Source organism: Macaca mulatta, chromosome 3, assembly GCF_049350105.2.
Source record: "Macaca mulatta isolate MMU2019108-1 chromosome 3, T2T-MMU8v2.0, whole genome shotgun sequence".
NCBI lineage: Eukaryota > Metazoa > Chordata > Mammalia > Primates > Cercopithecidae > Macaca > Macaca mulatta.
Window position 1 is genome coordinate 49,707,596 of NC_133408.1, and position 18,658 is coordinate 49,726,253.

The 18,658-nt window shown below is 57.8% G+C and overlaps 2 protein-coding genes and 1 long non-coding RNA gene across 6 annotated transcripts; 2 read left to right on the plus strand and 1 right to left on the minus strand.

Moving 5' to 3' along the window:
* Positions 1 to 1,325: 1,325 nt before the first annotated feature.
* On the plus strand, positions 1,326 to 9,633 carry LOC144339750 (uncharacterized). Its single transcript, XR_013415125.1, has 7 exons — positions 1,326 to 1,400; positions 2,234 to 2,464; positions 4,589 to 4,760; positions 8,596 to 8,710; positions 8,959 to 9,096; positions 9,330 to 9,384; positions 9,522 to 9,633. It is a non-coding gene; the product is annotated as an uncharacterized LOC144339750 (long non-coding RNA).
* On the minus strand, positions 1,404 to 10,481 carry ALKBH4 (alkB homolog 4, lysine demethylase). Of its 2 annotated transcripts, none has more exons than XM_077995167.1 (3): positions 10,325 to 10,476; positions 4,572 to 4,646; positions 1,404 to 2,852 (listed from the first exon to the last, which is right to left on the minus strand). In XM_077995167.1, the coding sequence occupies exons 1-3, from the start codon at positions 10,445 to 10,447 to the stop codon at positions 2,265 to 2,267; spliced, it is 786 nt and encodes a 261-aa protein (XP_077851293.1). In that variant the 5' UTR covers positions 10,448 to 10,476; the 3' UTR covers positions 1,404 to 2,264.
* Positions 10,482 to 10,554: 73 nt separating this feature from the next.
* Positions 10,555 to 18,512, plus strand: LRWD1 (leucine rich repeats and WD repeat domain containing 1). Of its 3 annotated transcripts, XM_077995184.1 has the most exons (16): positions 10,555 to 10,772; positions 11,127 to 11,276; positions 11,413 to 11,647; positions 11,750 to 11,866; positions 12,779 to 12,919; positions 13,156 to 13,260; positions 13,499 to 13,624; positions 13,700 to 13,814; positions 13,991 to 14,091; positions 14,277 to 14,484; positions 14,980 to 15,052; positions 15,148 to 15,288; positions 17,560 to 17,651; positions 17,796 to 17,951; positions 18,040 to 18,152; positions 18,257 to 18,512. In XM_077995184.1, the coding sequence occupies exons 5-16, from the start codon at positions 12,803 to 12,805 to the stop codon at positions 18,395 to 18,397; spliced, it is 1,488 nt and encodes a 495-aa protein (XP_077851310.1). In that variant the 5' UTR covers positions 10,555 to 10,772; positions 11,127 to 11,276; positions 11,413 to 11,647; positions 11,750 to 11,866; positions 12,779 to 12,802; the 3' UTR covers positions 18,398 to 18,512.
* The last annotated feature ends 146 nt before the right edge of the window (positions 18,513 to 18,658 follow it).

The window sequence follows — 18,658 nt, forward strand, 5'->3', positions numbered from 1 at the left end:
AGCTACTGGAGAGGCAGAGGGGGAGGATCACTTGAGCCCAGGAGGTCGAGGCTGCAGTGAGCCATGATTGCGCCACTGCACTCCAGCCTGGGCAACAGAGCAAGACCCTGCCTCCGCACCCCCACCCCCCCCAAAAAAAAAAAGAAAAAGGAAATATACAAGGCTATGGGGTAGTGTACGGGGGCCAGGCTATGGCAGAAGCCTCCCAGCATGGCCTTCTCCAGCCCCATCCTCATTGGGTAAGGTGTCGCTGTGGATCTGTGTGTTGCAGCTTCAAGGACAGACCCAACTCGGATGTCACCAATTTACCAGGTAATGGAGTTTCCTAAAGTGTGCTCTGCTGGAAGGGCGAGCACGGAGGGGGCCCGGGGAGGGAGGTTTCCTGCTCTACAGCATCCCCAAGCCTCACCAGGCCTCTCCCCTTCAAGTCTCTATGTGCATCGTTCTCCAGATGTCCCTCCCCATTGCTGGAGCATCGTGCAGCGGCCAGCCCAGCCTGCCAGGGGCAGAGACCCTGCACTGGTCCCCGGGCTGGCTTATCTGCTCCAGTGCAGGGATGATCAGCTAGAACTCTGACCCCACTCACATCTGGATACGCAGTGAGAGGCCCGTTGCGGCCATGACACTGGGAGGAAGCCGGGCTCCATGCTCTTGCTCCAAGTGAGCCGACCAGGGAGCCAAAGTCAAGGTGGCCTGGGAGCCATATCCACCCACCTGGCCGCTGGGCTCTCACAGCCACTAGAAACCCAGCAGCCTCTCCCCTGGGTCTGTGCGGGGCTCTTCAGCCCTCCTGGGGGCTCAGTGGCTGGGACGCTGCTTTATAGACAGTGCATGGCTCCGCCACCTGACAGCTCCCAGAGGGTTCTGGGGGTGACTGTAAAGAGCGGTGCTGGCCCCGAACCTTTCCTATTCCCCTGGATTTAGTTTCCAGTAAGTGGTGGGGAACTGAACATTTTGTCCCATAGTGGTGGGAGAGAGGGCTGGCCACATGGGTCCAGGCCACCCCTCAGCCTCCACAGCCTGCCTCTCGCCCGGCCACAGGGACAGCAGAGCAGCTCCCCCATCCAGGTAAGCCCCCCGCCCCCCACACAGCCCCATCACAAGGGAATAGCCGCCTGGTGTCGTGGGAGGTGAGGAGCTTTTTTTTCCCTTTTATTTATTTGAGGGACAGGGTCTTGCTCTGTTGCCGAGTAAGTGCAGTGGTATGATCATGAGCTCACTGCAGCCTTGACCTCGTGGTAGTCATCCTCCTGCCTCAGCCTCTCTTACAGGTGTGCGTCACCACGCCCAGACACCCAGCTAATGTTTGTACTTTTTGTAGAAATGGGGTCTCACTATGTTGCCCAGGCTGGCCTCAGGCGATCCTCCCACCTCAGCCCCTCAAAGTACTTGGATTACAGGTGTGAGCCACTGTACCTGGCCAGGAGCTTTAATTTTTCCCACATGTTAACAGCATTATGGGGCTGGGAGGAGGCTCTCAGATTTCCCTGCCCTCCTCACATCCTCAGTCCCCCGGGGCGTGGGGGTATCAAGCATGAGTCAGGCTGAGCCTGACTCTGAAGCTATTACCAGCTCTTTAAACTTCAAATCTTCAACCAACTCTGTTCTCTAATCCAACACATTCCCCAAATGAAGGGGCTGGACGGTGAGATATCAGGAAACCCCATGAAAATAGATGCATAATAAAGGTGAAAATCATTTAAAACGTTCCCTTCTTTTTTTTGAAACACTCTTGCTCTGTCGCCCAGGCTGGAGTGCAGTGGCGCAATCTTGGCTCACTGCAACCTCCACCTCCCGGGTTCAAGCGATTCTCCCACCTTAGCCTCCCAAGTAGCTGGGACTACAGGTGCGAGTCACCACACCTGGCTAATTTTTGTATTTTTTGTAGAGACCGGTTTTCACCATGTTGGCCAGGCTGGTCTCGAACTCCTGACCTCAAGCGATCCACCCACCTCAGCCTCCCAAAGTGTTAGGATTACAGGCATGAGCCACCGTGCCCGGCCCCCAATATTTTTTAAGCTCAAATGATCCCACGTCCCCAAGACTGTGACAAATTAAATAACCAAAACAAGCATGGCCACGGTCCAGGTGGAAGGGGGCTGCCCCGAGGTGCGTTCCCATCAAAACCCGCTCCCGGGTGCGGCTCACGCCGCTCACAGCATGTCACCCATCTTCTCTTGAAACCCCGTGAGTTGCGGGAGGCCCTGTCCTGTGCTTCCCGTTTCAATCCCAGGATCAGTCAAGTCTGGAGCCAGGGAGGCGGCTCATACGGGTCTTCCCTGGAAGGAGAAGGCAATTCGCAGCAGTTCCTGTCCCAGCTCTTGCTGCCCCCCTCCGGGGCCGAACTCGGCTGACAGCTCCCGGAAAGTGACGCAGACGCGGCGGGCCTCGATGTGTCTGCGGTGGATGGCGTGCTTCCACTGGTGCCTTGCGGCCCCCGTGAGGACCAGCAGGGAGCGGGCGGGTAAGGGGATGGCCACCTCCACCTCCTGGCATAGCACCGACCGGCTGGGTGCTATCACGCTGTCCACCAAGGCCTCCGGGGCAGCCGACGGGGCCGAGCAGAGGAGCAGGCTCCCGGGTGCCTCCCGACACATGGACAGCACGGTGGGGGACAGGAGGTTGAGGCTGACCAGCCGCTCCCCCCACAGCCAGGCGTCGTCCAGGTGGGGGTCGATGGCAGAGCCGCGCTCGGGGCAGTAGTCCAGGTTGCACTGCTCGACGGGCCGGAAGCCCTCCAGCCCCGGGTAGAGGCTCATCCTCCGCACCACCTCCCGGCTGAAGCTGGGGAGGCCGCAGAAGCCCTCGGTCTTTAGCTTCTGTTTCCGAAAGTTGACTTTGGGGCCATAGTCCTGACGGATGAAGACAAAAAGAACATGAGGTGTCTGACTTTATGAAGATGTCTACCACAGACTAGGTCGGAAGAATTCAATCACAGTGACCAAGGCAAGCAAAAGCCTCCTGGCTTCATGGAGGTGAAGCAGGAGGAGGCAGACTCAAGGAGACAGAAGTGACAGCAAATGGCCGGGCGTGGTGGTGCATGCCTGTAATCCCAGCGCTTTGGAAGGCTGAGGCGGAAGGAGCTCTTGAGGCCAGGAGTTCGAGACCAGTCCTCTCTACAAGAAATTTAAAAATTAGGCTGGGTATGGTGGCTCCCGCCTATCATCCCAACACTTTGGGAGGCCCAGGCGGGTGGATCGTTTGAGCCCAGGAGTTCGAGACCAGCCTGGGCAACATAGCAAAACTCCATCTCTAGTAAAAAAAACAAAAATTAGACAGATGTAGTGGCACAGGCCTTAGTCCCAGCTACTTAGGAGGCTGAGGTGAGAGGACTGTTGGAGCTCAGGAGGTTGAGGCTGTGGTGAGTGGAGACTGAGCCACTGTACTCCAGCTTGGGAGACAGAATGAGACACCCTGTCTCAAAATAATAATAATAATAATTAGCTGGGCTTGGTGGCATATGCCTTAGTTTCAGCTACTCAGGAGGCTGAGGTAGGAGGATCACTAGTGCCTGGGAGGTCAAGGCTGCGGTGAGCCAAGATCACACCACTGCACTCCAGTCTGGGCAACAGAGCAAGACCCTGTCTCAAAAAAAAAAAAAAAAAAAAAAAAAAAAACCAACCACGAGTAAGCTGTACACAAATGTTCACAACAGCCAAAAAGTGACAACACCAATGTCCATTGACAGATGAATGAGGAAATGAAATGTACAAACATCCAACAGGATGTCACAAAAGAATGGGGCCGGGCGCGGTGACTCACGCCTGTAATCCCAGCACTTTGGGAGGCCAAGGCGGGCGGATCACTTGAGGTCAGGAGTTCGAGACCAGCCTGGTCAACATGGTGAAACACCGTCTCCACTAACAATACAAGAATTAGCCGGGCGTGGTGATGGGCACCTGTAGTCCCAGCTACTTGGGAGGCTGAGCCAGAAGAATGGCTTGAACCTGGGAGGCAGAGGTTGCAATGAGCTCAGGTCATGCTACTGTACTCCAGCCTGGGTGGCAGAGCGAGACTCTGTCCCCAAAAAAAAAAAAAGCTACAATGAAGGCTGAGGGGGCACCCAGGGATGTTGACTGTCCCAGTGGCCATACATGGAGGCTGGGGAGGGAGGAATGGGGGTGAGGGGGTGAGGGGACGTGAGAAGGCGGGGTCACTCCAGCCTCCAGTAGAGTTTGGACACAGGTAGGGAAGGGGTGAGTTGGAGGGAACAGCGGGCCCGGGGAAGGGGAAGCGTGTGAGGAGACAGGACACTGATGGTGACAATGGGAGGTGGGGGCGCCTGCAGCTTGGGAGAATGGGGTGCCCTCGCCACCACCATTGGTGCAGAGAGGGGCAGAGAGCCCAGCAGCACATATCACGGGGAGAGGGGTACCCGGGTGCACCTCTGCCCATCAGACACACATCCTGCAGCACACAGGCTGCAGACGGCCCCAGGGTCTGGGGAAGTCGCCCACTACTAACCCTGGAGGTTTGTGGGGTATGGCTGCAGAGGAAGGGGAGGGTCCCCAGCAGTAGGGCTGCCCCCTCAGCGCAGCCCAGCCCTCCCCATGGGCTCAGGGCCGGCCTACCTGCTTCCTCCGTCCAGACTGGGAGAGCTTCCAGGGGTCACGGTCCATGAGCCGCACCAACTCGGCTTCTTCCTCCTGGGTCACAAAGTCCTCGATCAGCATCACTCCTGGGAAGGGGAAGGCCCAGCCCTCAAAGTCAGATTCCTCTGCACCCACGGCCCAGCCGGTGTCGGAGCAGTAAATGAAACGGTATGTTTTCTGCAAAAGAAACACAGGTCCACAGGCTGGGCAACAGAGCGAGACCCCGTCCCTACGAAAAGTTAAAATAGGCCGGACGCGGTGGCTCACACCTGTAATCCCAGCACTTTGGGAGGCCGAGGTGGGTGGATCACCTGAGGTCAGGAGTTCAAGACCAGCCTGGCCAACATGGTGAAACCCGATCTCTACTAAAAATACAAAAATTAGCCAGGCGTGGTGGCAGGTGCCTGTGATCCCAGCTACTCAGGAGGCTGAGGCTGGAGAATTGCTTAAACCTGGAAGGCAGAGGTTGCAGAGAGCCAAGATGGCACCACTGCACTCCAGCCTGGGCGACAGAGTGAGACTCAAAAAAAAAAAAAAAAAAGTTTAAATAAAAGTTAGCCAGGTGTGGCAGAGCTACTCAGGAGGTTGAGCAGGAGGATCATTTGAGCCCAAGAGGTTGAGGCTGCAGCGAGCCATGGTTGTGCTACTGCACTCCAGCCTGGACAACAAAGCAAGACCCTGTCTCAAAAAAAAAAAAAAAAAAAAAAAAGGGAAAGACGCGTCCTGGAGCCATGGCAGCTCCGGCACTTGTGTGCCCTCAGGAGACCCTCTGATGGCTCATTCCTCCTCTCAGGCCACCGTAGAAGGCAGTTGGAGACTAGGGGGAGGTGCAGGCAGAGCCTCTGCCCCAGGCTGACCGGGGGACGGCCTGCAGCCCTCTGGAGTTAACATGAATTTGACTGGTTTCCTTTCTCACTTTCCTCCCCTGTAAAAGAGAAGGGTTTGTACAACGCGTTTTTCCTTCTCCATTTTACAAAGGAGGCTCAGCAAAGTTAGGGAACCAGCCCGAGGCTGGACAGCACCTCCTGCACTCCCATCTCCATGGCTGCTTCCAGGAAGACCCAAACTGCCTATCTTGAATCTGTGGACCCTCATCTCTTTAGGTCTTTGCTGACGCCACCCCTGTATCCCAGGGGCTGCCCGTGCCTATCACCAGCCTGAGGGTCACCCAGGAGGGCAGCCTCCTTCCCTACTGAGCTGAGCATTCAGCTGAGCTCCTCAGCGCCCCAGCCTCCCTCCTCTTCACTCTTGTCCTCAGGGCACTTTTCCAAACCCAGCATCACCCCTCAATCCTTATACCCTGGGCTGTCACTCAACTCCCACCCCATGTCCCTCTCTGCTCTGCCACCATCCCTGAGGCCTGGCGGTACTCTCAGGGCTCCCCCATGCTAAGGAAAGTCTGGAAACCAAGACGGGTGCGGTGGCTCACACCTGCAATCCCAGCACTTTGGGAGGCCAAGGTGGACAGATCACCTGGGGTCAGGAGTTCGAGATCAGCCTGGCCAACATGGCGAAACCCCATCTCTACTAAAAATACAAAAGTTAGCTGGGCGTCGTGATGCATGCCTGTAATCCCAGCTACTCGGGAGGCTGAGGCAGGAGAATCCCTTGAACCCAGGAGGCGGAGATTGCAGTGAGCTGAGGTTGCACCACTGCACTCCAGCCTGGGTGACACAGCCTGTCTCAAAAAAAAAAAAAAAGTCTAGAAACTACTCCTGGCCTTGTCTCCTCCCAAGCCACGGCTCCTCCTCCTCCTCTCCTGTCACCACCATTCCTGTACCTGCAGCCTCCCATCCCCCAACTCTCCCGGGGCCTCCACCTCTCTCAACTGTCTCTTTTCTGCCTTCTGTGCAGCCATCCTCGACCCTGACCCCAAGTCACGCTGCCAGTGACTACTTCTTAAATCTCTCCCTTGGCTTCGGCTACCCCTTCCTGTCCACCTGTCTTCATTAAAAATAGTTAGTTAATGGCCAGACGTGGTGGCTCACACCTGTAATCCCAGCCTTTTGGGAGGCCAAGGCGGGAGAATCACTTGAGCCCAGGAGTTTGAGACTCGCCTTAGCAACACAGAGAGATCACATCTCAATAAAGAAATAATAAATTCTGGCCAGGTGTGGTAGCTCACACCTGTCATCTCAGTTCTTTTGGAGGCTGATGCGGATGAATTACTTGAGTACAGGAGTTCGAGACCAGCCTGGCCAACATGACAAAGCCCTGTCTCTACTGAAATAAAAAAAAGTAGCTGGGTGTGGTGGCGCTCCTATAGTTCCAGCTACTCGAGAGGCTGAGGCAGGAGAATCGCTTGAGCCGGAAGATGGAGGTTGTAGTGAGCCGAGATCACGCTAGCGGACACCAGCCTGGGCAACCCCATCTTGAAAATAATAAAAAAACATTTTTTTATTTTCTTTTTTGAGATGGAATCTCGCTCTGTCACCAAGACTGGAGTGCAGTGGCACGATCTTGGCTCACTGCAACCTCTGCCTCCTGGGTTCAAGCGACTCTCCTGCCTGAGCCTCCCAAGTAGCTGGGAGTACAGGCACGTGCCACCACGCCCAGCTAATTTTTTCTTGTATTTTAGTAAAGACAGGGTTTCACCATGTTGACCAGGATGATCTTGAACTCCTGACCTTGTGATTCTCCCGCCTCGGCCTCCCAAAGTGCTGCAATTACAGGCCTAAACCACCGAGCCCGGCCAATAATAAATTTTTAAAAAAGAGTTTCGCCAATGAAATATTTGCATCCATGGCACTAAACATTTTACATGGATTATCTAGTTTCATCCCTAGGACAGCCCCAAGAGGAAGGTACCATAACTATCATGGGCAGGAGGTGTAGACATGCGGAGGTTCTGGCCAGAGTCACCCAGTGAGGACCTCGGAGGCCACCAGACCTCAGCCCTGGGCTCTGTGGCCCATCTCCTCTTCCTCTCCCATCTCCAGGCTCCTCACACCCTGGGCTGCCACTCACTGTGGGCCGCTGTCTTTCTCTGTTCTTCCCTCCAGGGACCTCAGCCCCTTCTAATGCTTTACTTCCAGCTCAGACACCTCCTGAGATCGGCACTATCTCCTCCCGCTCCTGGGGCCCTCCCATGGGAAACATTAAAATTGGGAGTCCCCCGTGTGTCGACTGAGCAGGCTGGACTTGTCCCAAAGGCCATGGAGCGCTCTTGAAGGGTTTTAAAGGAGTGACGAGGTCAAATGTGAATTTTAGAACGATCTGGAGAGGGGGAGGGGCAGCTATGAAGGGGTGGAGGCTGGAAAGTCAGTGAGGAACTGCCCCAGTGCCCTGAGATCCTGGACACCTCATTTTCCTTGTTCCACATCCATCGTGTTGGGAAGGTGTTACCTTCACATGGCCACTGGCGCGGGTCAGACTTTCCGCAATTTCTTTTCTTTTCTTTTCTTTTCTTTTGTGTTTGAGGCAGGGTCTTACTCTGCCACTCAGGCTGGAGTGTAGTGGCGCTCACAGCTCGCTGCAGCCTTGACCTCCTGGGCTCAGGCAATTCCCCCACCTCAGCCTTCCACGTAACTGGGACTACAAGCACACGCCACCGCACCTAGCTAATTTTTAAATTTTTTGTAGAGGCAAGGTCTTGCTATGTTGTCCAAGCTGGTCTCAAACTCCTGGACTCAGGCGATCCTCCTGCCTCAGCCTCCCAAAGGGCTGGGATTCTAGGCATGAGCCACCGCACCTGGCCCCTTCCACAAATTAAAACTCTAAAGTTCATTCATATTATTGCACAGCCGTTACCACCATTCAGAACTTTTTCATTTTGCAAAACTGAAACTCTTTCCCCATTAAACAACAGATCCCCATCTCCGCTTCCTGAGCCCCTGGCAACAACCCTTCTACTTTCTGTCCTTGTGACTACCCTACATAGCTCACACAACAGGAATCCTGCAGTATTTGTCTTCTGTGACTGCTTCCTTAACTTAGCCTCATGTCCTCAAGGTTCATCCATGCTGTAACATATGTCAAAATGTCCTTTTTTTTTTTGAGACAGGGTCTCGCTATGTTGCCAGAGTGCAGCAGTGGCATGATCATAGCTCACTGCAGCCTTGACCTCCCAGACTCAAGCAACCCTCCCATCTCAGCCTCCTGGGTAGCTGGGACCACAGGTGCGTATCACCATGCATGGCTAATTCTGTGTAGAGGTGGGGTTTCACCATGTTGCCCATGCTGGTCTCAAATTCCTGGGCTCAGGCGATCCACCTGCCTTGGTCTCCCAAAGTGCTGGAATTAGAGGCGTGAGCCACTGTGCCTGGCCTGTCCTTCCTTTTTAAGGCTGAATAGTATTCCACTGTGTGTATACACCACGTTTTCTGCATCAGTTCATCTCTCTCTCTTTTTTTTTTTTTTTTTTAAGGAGTCTTGCCCTGTCACCCGAGCTGGAGTGCAGTGATGCGATCTCGGCTCACTGCAACCTCTGCCTCCTGGGTTCAAGTGATTCTCCTGCCTCAGCCTCCTGTGTAGCTGGGATTACAGATGTGCCTCACTAAGCCCGGCAAGTTTTTGTAATTTTAGTAGAGGCAGGGTTTCGCCATGTTAGCCAGGCAGGTCTTAAACTCCTGACCTCAGGTGATCTGCCCACCTCAGCCTCCCAAAGTGCTGGGAAAACAGGCAAGAGCCACGACACCCGGCCCAACTCATTTCTTGATAGATACTTGGTTTGCTTCCATCTTTGGGCTGTCGTGAATAATGCTGCTATGAACATTGGTATGCAAATATCTCTTCCAGACCCTGCTTTTAGTTCCTTTGGATATATACCCAGAAGCAGGACTGCGGATCATGGGTAATTCTATGTTTAATTCATGAGGCATGCCATACGGATTCCACAGGACCTTGGGCACTTCTACTATGGATGATGGGGCAGTTTCTTCACTGGCTTCCCAGCCTCCACAACTTCATATCTGCCCCTTCCCTTCCCAGGATCTTTCTAAAATGCACATTTGACTTCACTCCTTTAAAACCCTTCAAGAGCTTTCCATGGCCTTTGGGACAAGTCCAGCCTGCTCAGTTGATGCGCAGGGAACCATCTGTGGTCAGACACCACCCGCCCCCCGCTGCCCCCACCAACCTCTCCGGCCTCATCTCTCTCACCTGAGCCATCACCACTCCACCTTCCTACCCCACGCAGTTTTCTGGGCTGGAATGCCCTTGCAACCAACCACAATCCTTCCATGCCAGCCCAAAGGCTCTGAGTTCTTTTTCTTTTTTTATTTATTTTCTTTTCGTGAGGCAGGGTCTCGCTCTGTCGCCCAGGCTGAAGTGAGGTGGCTCAATCATAGCTCACTGCAGCCTCCAACTCCTGGGTTGCAGCGATCCTTGAGTTCCTCTTCATTAGTTAACTGGAATTCACTGTCTCCTTGTCCATTGCAGTCCACGGCCTTCAGGCACCGCTGGACTGGTATTCAGCACCCTCGATCGACCCTTTCCGTGTCATCTCCTCGCGGGCCTGTGAAGCTCCCAGCGCCAGACCCGAGAGGCTACGTCGAGGTTTGCAGGCAGATCCCCCCAGAGTTCCCGAGGTTACCTGTGATCGCACCCACCCACATTCCAGCCCCTTCCCCACTCCCAAGCCCGCTCCTTAAAGCCCTCATCTCCTCAGCCCGCATCGCTCCTACCGCAAGGGTCCCTCACAGGCTTTGATCCTGGCCCGTATCATGGCCAAGCTGGGCCTCAGTTTCCCCAGATGCAGAGCGACGTCTGTGGACGAGGCCCCTACCCCTTACCGCTGGGGGCAGTTCCCAGGGCGGGTCGCCGCCACGCTGCCGCTCGCAGATCAGACAGGTCCGGATGCCCTTACAACCACATTCCCGAAGGACCTCGGGGGTCTCGGCGGCGGCAGCCGCCATCGCGCCGTCCGGGTGGCCAGTGCGCAGGCGCGGCCGTGGGTGGCCGCTGGGAGTTGTAGTCCGCGCGAGGCGGGGGCACGAGGCCTAGGTTCCGCTTCCTTCCGGTCGTTAACGCCCACGGGCTCGCGCGGCGCCACCTCCTGGGCTCCGTTATCGCGGACGCCAGTACCGGGCTCCAGGAGACGCAGGGGGACGCCAGACGCCGGGGCCGCCGACTGGGTCGGCGCGGGCCGCGCCTCCTCGCCATGGGCCCCCTCTCGGCGCGGCTGCTGATGCAGCGCGGGCGCCCCAAGAGCGACCGGCTGGGGAAGATCCGGAGCCTGGAGTAAGAGCCGGGCAGGGGGCGAGGCTGTGTCCGCGGGGCCGGGGGTCGGAGGGAAGAGCGGGGACCCTCCCCAACGGCCTGCCTGTCCCCGTTATCGCCCTCTGGGTTCGGCAGAGTCGCTCCAAATGTCTTCTTGTTGGGAGATCGTGGCCCTACCCGTTCGCCGCGAGCCCCGAGGGGCCTCATCCCCTGAAGGGAGCCGGGAGAGTTAGGGGCACAGCCTGCAGCTACCATTAGAGGGCCTGGGAAGCACAGAGGAGCCCCCGAAGGATCAGGAAGAGCATCCTAGAGGGGGCTAGGATGCCCCTCAGTCCTAAAGTAGTTGCAGTTTTTTTTTGTTTTTTTTTTTTTAAGTGGTGGGGAGTCGGGAGTAGTGGCGCGCGCTTCTAGTCCCACCTACTCGAGAGGCTGAGGCGGGAGGATCCCTCAGCCCAGGAGATGGAGGCAGCAGTGAGCTGTGATCGCGCCTAGGCGACTGAGTGACGCCCCGTCTCTAAAAATAAAGTAACGAGGGGGTGGGGCGGGGCGGCTGCACTTGTGCGAGAAATGTCAGGTGAAAAAGCCTTCTGAGATAGCTGGGGCAGATTGGTGTGGGGTGCAAAGCCTGCCCTCCCCCTAAGCCTTCTGCCCCCAACTCCAGCCTGTCAGGGTTGGAGCTGCTCTCCGAGCACTTGGACCCCAAGCTCCTGTGCCGCCTGACGCAGCTGCAGGAGCTGGACCTATCTAACAACCAGCTGGAGACGCTGCCGGACAACCTGGGCCTGTCCCACCTGCGTGTCCTCCGCTGCGCCAACAACCAGCTGGGGGATGTCACTGCCTTGTGCCAGTTCCCCAAGCTCGAGGAACTCAGCCTGGAGGGGAACCCCTTCCTGACGGTAAGTGGGGGCCTCCCACCAGCCTCATACTGGGGGCCAGGACTCTGTTGGGCTCAGGCTCAGCATCTCCTGAGCCACTGCCGTTCACCCCCTCTTCCCCAGGTCAATGACAACCTGAAAGTCTCCTTTCTCCTGCCCACACTCCGAAAGGTCAATGGCAAGGATGCGTCCTCAACTTACTCTCAGGTGGAGAACCTGAATCGGGAGCTGACCAGCAGGGTAAGGGGATGAGAGGATTATTGTGTGCTTGGGAGCTATAGGCGGCATCAGGAAAGTGATGGAATTGGACATCAGGAGGATGCGAGGAGGGTGACTGATAGGGGCTCTTTGCCCTAACAGCCCCTAGCCTGATGTGCTTTTTTTTTTTGGAGATGGAGTCTCACTGCATCACCCAGACTGGAGTGCAGTGGTGCGATCTTGGTTCACTGCAACCTCTGCCTCCCAGGTTCAAGTGATTTTCCTGCCTCAGCCTCCCAAGTAACTAGGATTACAAACACCTGCCACCACGTCCAGCTAATTTTTTGTATTTTTAGTAGAGACAGGGTTTCACCATGTTGGCCAGGCTGGTCTCAAACTCCTGACCTTAGGTGATCTGCCCGCCTTGGCCTCCCAAAGTGCTGGGATTACCGGTGTGAGTCCCCGCACCCGGCCTGACTCTTATAAGTAGCGCTTTCTGGGTTTTTACTTTCCTTTTTTTTTTTTTTTTTTTTTTTTAGAGACAGGGTCTCACTCTGCTGCCCATGTTGAAGTGCAGTGGTGTGATCATAGCTCACTGCAGCATCCAACTCCTGGGCTCAAGCAATCTTCCTGCCTTAGCCTCCTCAATAGCTGGGGCTTTAGGCACATGTCTGGATCATTTTAAAATTTTTTGTAGAGATGGGATCTTGCTATATACCCCAGGCTCCAACTCCTGGCCTCAAGCGATGCTTCTTCCTCAGCCTCCCAGTGGCTGGGACTACAGGTCCCTGGGCTGTTTCGGGGTGGGGTGGGGGTGGGGTGTGTGTGTGTGTGTCTGTGTGTGTGGTTTATGAGGCTGTGATTCCAGGAGGCTTCCAGCAGGTGGCAGGATGGAGGGCTGGGTCCGGAGGAGCTGGGGTGGGCCGGGCCTGGATCTGCTCCCTCTTGCACCAGGTCACAGCTCACTGGGAGAAGTTCATGGCCACACTGGGCCCTGAAGAGGAGGCTGAGAAGGCCCAGGCAGACTTTGTGAAGTCAGCTGTCAGGGATGTCCGCTACGGGCCTGAGTCCCTCAGCGAGTTCACCCAGTGGCGGGTACGTCCCTGTCCCGATGTGCAGGGAGTCACTGGCTCTCGTATCCCTTGCCTGGAGGTCCCTGGGTGTGAAGGGCTAAGGGGCTGTGGGAGTGGGGTGAGTCAGGGTGGGCAGCCCTGTTGACTGGAGAGGCCCTTCCCCAACTCTGGAAGCACAGGCTCCCCCTGACTATGCATTGGCAGGGCTGGGGGCGCCTGGGACTGTGCCCAGCTTCCTGATGGCCTGGCCCCACCCAGGTGCGGATGATCTCTGAGGAGCTGGTGGCCTCCAGTAGGACCCAGGTGCACGAGGCTGACAGCCCAGAGAAGCCCCCAGAAGCTGGAGCTGCCCACAAGCCCAGGGTGAGTGCAGCTCCTAGGGCTCTGAGGCTGGCCCAGCCCCTCCTGCCTGGAGAAGCTGCAGGAGACCAAGGTGACCTGGGCATGGGCCCAGGAAGCACCCCAGGCCCTGACTCGCTCCCTAGACGACCCTGGGCCAGCCTGGGCCTCCTACACCCACAGTGAGGTGGGGTCCAGCCTGTGATGGGCAGGAAGGAAGCCCCTGGCAGATGGGCCCATGGTCACAAGGCCCCCTCCACAGGCCAGACTGGCGGCCTTGAAACGGCCAGACGATGTCCCACTCAACCTCTCTCCCAGCAAGCGGGCGTGTGCCTCCCCGTCGGCCCAGGTGGAGGGCGGCCCTGTGGCAGGCTCCGATGGCAGCCAGGTGAGCTGAGGTGGCAAGGAGCAGGTGGCAGATGAGTTGGGGCTGGGCAGCCGTGACCTTCCTCTCCCCACACAGCCTGCCCTGAAGCTGGAGCCCCTGCACTTCCTGCAGTGCCACAGCAAGAACAACAGCCCTCAGGACCTCGAGACCCAGCTGTGGGCCTGTGCCTTCGAGCCAGCCTGGGAGGAGGGTACATGGTGGCGGGCAGGCGGGGCAAGGGCTGCTGGAAATGGGGCCGCCTGGATGGGTGGGGGATCAGGAGACAGAGCTTAAAAGGCACCATCAAGTCTGGGAGGAGGAGGCTGCAGGGAGGACTTGGATGGGAAGTGTCTCTGCTCATCTGACCTCTCAAAACCGGGCACTCAGGGGCCACATCCCAGACCGTGGCCACGTGCGGCGGGGAGGCCGTGTGTGTGATTGACTGCCAGACAGGCATCGTGCTCCACAAGTACAAGGCGCCCGGCGAGGTGAGTGCAGGGCAGGGGTGCCCAACTGACTCCTGCATAGCAGCATGGGGATGGGTGCAGGCTTGGCCCCCTGCCCAGTGGCCTTTTTCTTTCATGCTGGGGCTCCCTCCCCCAGGCCCGGACCTGCCCGTGTGTTCACACCAATAGCTCTGCCCCAGTGACTGTTTCCTCTAACCCCCGCCCAGGAGTTCTTTTCTGTGGCCTGGACCGCCCTGATGGTGGTCACACAGGCCGGCCACAAGAAGCGCTGGAGTGTGCTGGCAGCCGCAGGCCTGCGGGGCCTGGTCCGGCTACTGCACGTGCGTGCCGGCTTCTGCTGCGGGGTCATTCGGGCCCACAAGAAGGCCATCGCCACCCTGTGCTTCAGCCCTGCCCATGAGACCCACCTCTTCAGTAAGCCCCTCCCCTTCACCCCTGGGACCCCCAAGCACCCCTGTCCTGCTGCCCCAGTGGCCTCCGCGCTCTCCTCCCTGGGATGGCTGGGAGCTCAGGCGCCTGCCGGGCCCCAGGCTGCACTGCTCCCACTCTAGCTTTGGCAGGAAGCCATGGCACTTCAACCCTGGCTTTATCCACAGCCTGCTCTGTGGCCTTGGAGTTTCCCAAGTTTGGGCCACTCTGTCCCCTGTCAGTGACCTGGGGGGATGCTCCTGCCCCCAGGTGTGGTGCCCCCTGGCAAGGGAGATGGATGAGCTACAGGAGATGGCTGCTGGAGCCACCGCATCAGGTTACAGCGAGGAGACAGGGATTGTAGGCCCAGGAGTGTTCTGTCTCCTAGCCTCGGCCCTCCCTCCCTGCCTCGGTGACCGCGGGCTCAGCCTCGTATGCAGCCAGCAGGAGGGAGCAAGGCCACCTCAGGGCCACCTCTCCCCTGCCCCACTCCCTCCTCAGCGGCCTCCTATGACAAGCGGATCATCCTCTGGGACATTGGGATGCCCAACCAGGACTACGAATTCCAGGCCAGGTGATGCTTCGGGCGAGGCTGGGGAGTGGCCAGCTGCTGGGGCAGGGACACCTTGGTCCAGGGCTGACGCTCTGCTCCCTCTCACCCACCGGCAGCCAGCTGCTCACACTGGACACCACCTCCATCCCTCTGCGCCTCTGCCCTGTCGCCTCCTGCCCGGACGCCCGCCTGCTGGCCGGCTGCGAGGGTGGCTGCTGCTGCTGGGATGTGCGGCTGGACCAGCCCCAGAAGAGGAGGTGAGGCTGGGCAGGGGGCGCCTTGGAAGCCAGGTCTCTGCACAGGGTGACTATTGGCCCAGATGGGCTCAGAACAGCCTGGGCACACTCGGGCAACCATAAGAGTTGTTTTCAGGGGCCTCTTCATGGAACTGGCCTGTCCTACCTTCCTGCCAGGCTCGGGAGGAAAGGACTGTGACCCTGCCCTCACCCTGGGTTCCGCTGTGGGACTGGGCCATGATGGCCTCCCCTTCACCTGGGGCTTCCGCACCATGCTGTGCCCGTGATCCAGCCACTCCTGCCACTCAGCAGCAGCCTGACGGTCCTCTGTGCAAGCGCAATGTTTTCATCTGTAAAGCGGGGCCAGTGGCTAGCGGAGGGCAGGGGAGGCCGTGTCTGGGCAGGCAGGCTTTGGAAATGCCACGTTGAGGCTTTGTGGCTCATCTGTCCCTCCTGGAAAGCCTCTGAGACAGGGCTTGGCAAGGGGTCCCTGTCCTCTTGGGGCCACCAACCTACTGGGGAAGACAGACGCTAAGCAAAGGTGGCCCATCAAAATCCCACAGTGTGATGCCAGCTACGAAGGAGAGGGAAAAAGAGTAACGGGCAGGGGGACACTAGCGTGAGGGCCTCAAGGGACTGCTGAGGTGACCAGCAGCAGATGGATATTCTGGGGCTCACGCTTTCCCCCCTGGGAGCCTGGCGAGGGAGTCAGCAGGCAGAGTGCGGGAAGGTGCTCGCATGGAGGGAACAGTATATGCAAAGATCAGTGGCAGGTCAGCTGGCTGGTCTGCTTGGCCATGTGGCCACAGCTGGGTGGACTCAGCCCACAGCGAGGTGGCAAGGGTGCCTGGGCAGGGCACGCCAGGCTTTGTCAGCCACAGTAAGCTTTGCATTTCTATTTTTTATTTACTTTTTAGTTGAGATGGAGTCTTCCTCTTGTCACCCAGGCTGGAGTACAGTGGTTTGATCTCGGCTCACTGCAACCTCCACTGCCAGGGTCCAAGCGATCCTCCTGCCTCAGCCTCCCAAGTAGCTGGGATTACAGGTGCACGCCACCAGGCCTGACGATTTTTTTTTTTTTTTTTTTTTTTTTGAGACGGAGTTCTGCTCTTGTTGCCCAGGCTGGAGTACAATGACACAATCTTGGCTCACTGCAACCTCCACCCGCCTGGGTTCAAGCAATTCTTCTGCCTCAGCCACCTGAGTAGCTGGGATTACAGGCGTGAGCCAACACGCCCGGCTAATTTTTGTATTTTAATAGAGATGGGGTTTCGTCATGTTGGCCAGGCTGGTCTTGAACTCCTGACCTCAGGTGATCCACCCACCTAAGGTGATCCACCCGCCTCAGCCTCCCAAAGTGCCAGGATTACAGACGTGAGCCATTGCACTGGCCAATTTTTGTCTTTTTAATAGAGATGGGGTTTCGCCATGTTGGCCGGGCTGGTCTCGAGCTCCTGACCTCAGGTGATCCACCCGCCTCAGCCTCCCAAAGTGCTGGGATTACAGGCATAAGCCACCGCCCTGGGCCAAGATTTGGATTTTTAGCCTACCTACAACAAAGAGCCCAGGAGGAGCTTCCACACAGCAGCGCTGTGCTGAACGGAGCAGCAGGGCCCTTGGTGGCAGCGGCGGTAGTTATGGGCTTATCTTTCTCACCAGCAGCCCCTGGGCTGCCTCCTCCCTCCCTGCCCGTGTGCCTGGTCCCCATGTCTAAGACGCTTCTTCTCATGCCCTCTGCCCAACTGGCTCAGGCCTGGCCCATGGTTAGCTGCTGGGCCACCCTCCTGGCTCCAGGCCAGTCTCCGAGTCAGGTAGCTGCCGGGACACTTCTCCAAGCAGACACTCCCACACGCTCTCAGCTCTGCAACATTCAGCAGCCATTCCCGTCTTTAGAGTCAGAGCAGATACCCCCAACAGCCCCCTGGGCCATGGCCTGGAAATACCTGCCCTACTTGGCTGCCAGGAGGGCCCCTGCTCATCTCACACTCGGTCCCAGAAGCACCGGCTCGCTTCAGAGCCTGTTCAGACCACCTGGCCTAGTCCTGTCCTGGAAGAGCCACCCCCTCGTGCCTCTGGGTCACTACTTGTGACTTGGGACACTCAGGTGCTGGCTCCCCCTTCCAGGGCAAACTGAACCTTCCTGGGGCCAAGAATGTATCTCTTTGGTGGCATCTTCTGTGCCGCCTTCACACAGGGCAGGGTCCCCAGCAGGTGCCCTGCAGATTCCCCGGGTGAGCAGGCAGCTCTCTATCTGCAAGGAATGGCCAACCAGCATCTCCCGCTGCCCCACAGGGTGTGTGAAGTGGAATTCGTCTTCTCTGAGGGCTCCGAGGCATCTGGACGGAGAGTGGATGGGCTGGCATTTGTGAATGAGGACGTCGTGGGTGAGTGAGCCCAGCTCGCGGGACAGCCTGGCCTCTGGGCACACAGATGGGCCACTTGTCCCCAGGCTGGGCTTCTGATGATCTCTAGTGGGAGGAGGTGTCCGGGAGGGGCCACTCTGCACAGCTCTCCCTTCTCCCCCACAGCCTCCAAGGGGAGCGGCCTGGGTACCATCTGCCTGTGGAGCTGGAGGCAGACGTGGGGGGGCCGGGGTAGCCAGTCCACGGTGGCAGTAGTGGTCCTGGCACGGCTGCAGTGGTCACCCACCGAGTTGGCCTACTTCTCGCTCAGCGCCTGCCCTGGTGAGCCCGCCTGCCTGCCTGCCCACCCCGTCCCCTCAGGGCCTCTGGGAGCTCTGCCCCGATTCAGGCTCCACCTCTGTCCTGACAGATAAGGGGATCGTGCTCTGTGGGGATGAGGAGGGTAATGTGTGGCTCTACGATGTCAGCAACATCCTGAAGCAGCCACCCCCGCTGCCGGCAGCCCCGCAGGCCCCCACGCAGGTACCGCCCGGCTCATCCTGCCCAGGCTTGGGCTGGCAAGGCATCAGGGACCCTGCCTTTGGTCAGCAGCAGCCCAGCCCAGCCCTCCTCTCTCCCCCCACCAGATCCTGAAGTGGCCCCAGCCCTGGGCCCTTGGCCAGGCGGTGACCAAGACCATGGTGAACACGGTGGTGGCCAATGCTTCCTTCACCTACCTCACCGCCCTGACGGACTCCAACATCGTAGCCATCTGGGGGAGGCTGTAGCCTCACACCATCGCAAAGGACCAGGGACACAGCTAACTTATTCAGTTTTGGGCCGATGGGGGTGGGGGGTCTTTCTATCAGTGAATATTTTTATTAAACTCTCTACTGTGGACAAGAAGCCTGTGGAAAGGTGTTTCGAGTTATGCGGGAAAAAGTGTTCCTGCTTTGATTGACAGGCAGGCCCAGGAGCTGAGGCTTCTAGAGCAGAGACTCATGGGAGCTCATGGGTTTGCACACTTCCCTCCGGCTCAGCACTGCCTC

What these genes read in the sequence shown, in the direction of transcription:
- LRWD1 (XM_077995185.1), top strand. Translation starts at nt 12,803, where the DNA reads ATGGCCACACTGGGCCCTGAAGAGGAGGCTGAGAAGGCCCAGGCAGAC. An exon ending in AGTACAAGGCGCCCGGCGAG is followed by an intron (nt 14,092 to 14,276) that starts GTGAGTGCAGGG and finishes ACCCCCGCCCAG; the next exon opens with GAGTTCTTTTCTGTGGCCTG. An exon ending in CCATGAGACCCACCTCTTCA is followed by an intron (nt 14,485 to 14,979) that starts GTAAGCCCCTCC and finishes CTCCCTCCTCAG; the next exon opens with CGGCCTCCTATGACAAGCGG.
- ALKBH4 (XM_077995167.1), bottom strand. Translation starts at nt 10,447, where the DNA reads ATGGCGGCTGCCGCCGCCGAGACCCCCGAGGTCCTTCGGGAATGTGGT. An exon ending in CCTGGGAACTGCCCCCAGCG is followed by an intron (nt 4,647 to 10,324) that starts GTAAGGGGTAGG and finishes TTTGTGACCCAG; the next exon opens with GAGGAAGAAGCCGAGTTGGT. An exon ending in AGTCTGGACGGAGGAAGCAG is followed by an intron (nt 2,853 to 4,571) that starts GTAGGCCGGCCC and finishes TTCATCCGTCAG; the next exon opens with GACTATGGCCCCAAAGTCAA.